The sequence below is a fragment of the Hemisphaericaspora subhashii genome (assembly GCF_019202705.1).
Source record: "Hemisphaericaspora subhashii strain CBS 10753 chromosome Unknown scaffold264, whole genome shotgun sequence".
In the NCBI taxonomy this organism is placed as follows: Eukaryota; Fungi; Ascomycota; class Pichiomycetes; order Serinales; family Debaryomycetaceae; genus Hemisphaericaspora; species Hemisphaericaspora subhashii.
The window spans coordinates 1-1,428 of NW_026057419.1; the positions used below are offsets into that span (position 1 = coordinate 1).

The following is a 1,428-nucleotide window of genomic DNA, read 5'->3' on the forward strand; positions in this document are numbered from 1 at the left end:
TGTAAATGCGATGAAGTGAAAGTGTCTATATTTGCTCTGATTACAAACAATCATGGTCTAAGAAATCATAATCAACAGAGATACCATTAATGATTTCTCTTGTATTAACAATGTAATTGAATGATACTTTCTTTCTTTGTTGATGATGTTTTAAGTCAGAAATGCATAAATAATCTTCATCTTCTTCTTCTTCCTTATGACCCTTCTTTAAGATGGATTTCAAATTCCAGTTGTAATCATCTTCTTCATCTTCATCGTAGTATGATGAACTACTTGAGATAGTACTATTCTTACGTGAAGATGCTGAGAATTCATCATCATCATTAAATGTACTATTGATAGATGATTCAGATACAAGTGATGACACTGACATGTTATCTTCTTCTTCTTGACATGAGTATATGCTGGTAGTTTGCTTTGGTTGTTCTGGTTGTTGTTGTTCTTGTTCTTCAGATGCTATCTTAGGTCCAAATAACCACGTGATATCTGAGTTCTTATCCCAATTAATAACGTAGGGATTGATTTCTGATAATTGATGAAAGTTCTTGGAAAATCTTCTCCAACAAATGTTTGATAAACGTTGGTATAAGAATGCATTATGTAATTTATAGTCGGGATTGTTATTGATGTATTTCATGAATTTAATCAAGTTAATATTATCATGTAAATAATGTTTAGTATTGGTGTTTGGTACATATTCTAAATAATCAATGTTTTCTCGGAAAGTAGGTATTTGCTGGGATGATGGCCCTACAACCATATCGTCGTAGTAGTACATGGTAGTAATGTTATATAAATGCTAAGGTGTATAAAAGATACTTGATGAATAAAAGAAGAATCTAGGAAGTTTAAAAAAATTTTGAATTTGGGGGCAAGGTTGCAAGATATAAATATTCGTGAAATGAATTTAATTTTTTTTTTTTTTTAATTATTTTAAAATTCCGCCAAAAAGGAAAAAGAAAAAAAATAATAAAATATTAATTTGTGCCATTCAGGATAAACCTATTATGCAACATTGTAACCTGTAAAAAAACTCTACTCTGATAAAAAATATTTTTTCTTTTCAAATATTTTTATGTGACATTTTTTTATTTAATGGGGGGGTCACTTGCAGACAGACAGACATTTTTTTGGAAATCTGCTACTTTACTAGAAGTAGGAATATTTTTATTGTTAAATATTCCGAACAATATTACACAATGAAATTTTCCCTTCCATCCCCCGTATGATTTTCTCAATTATTTCATGGGCTTAGATTTATGATCTTGTGACGCTTTTGAAATTTTGCTTACTTCCAAGAGTTTTTATTCAAAGTAATCATACGGTATATCTTGCCTCCGCCACTATGACTGACCTTTCTAAAACATGATAGAGTGTTGAATTTATTTTTTCTTATCAAAGGCGGACCATATTCCGAAACCATTGGAT

At 30.0% G+C, this 1,428-nt stretch overlaps 1 protein-coding gene across 1 annotated transcript; it reads right to left on the bottom strand. All coding sequences in view use genetic code 12, as the record gives it.

Annotated features, from left to right (window-relative positions):
* Positions 1-40: 40 nt before the first annotated feature.
* J8A68_005313 (uncharacterized protein) lies at positions 41-778 on the bottom strand (the record flags this gene model as incomplete). Its single annotated transcript, XM_049409366.1, has 1 exon — positions 41-778. One exon carries the CDS (start codon positions 776-778, stop codon positions 41-43), a length of 738 nt encoding a protein of 245 aa, XP_049261407.1.
* Between the last annotated feature and the right edge of the window lie 650 nt (positions 779-1,428).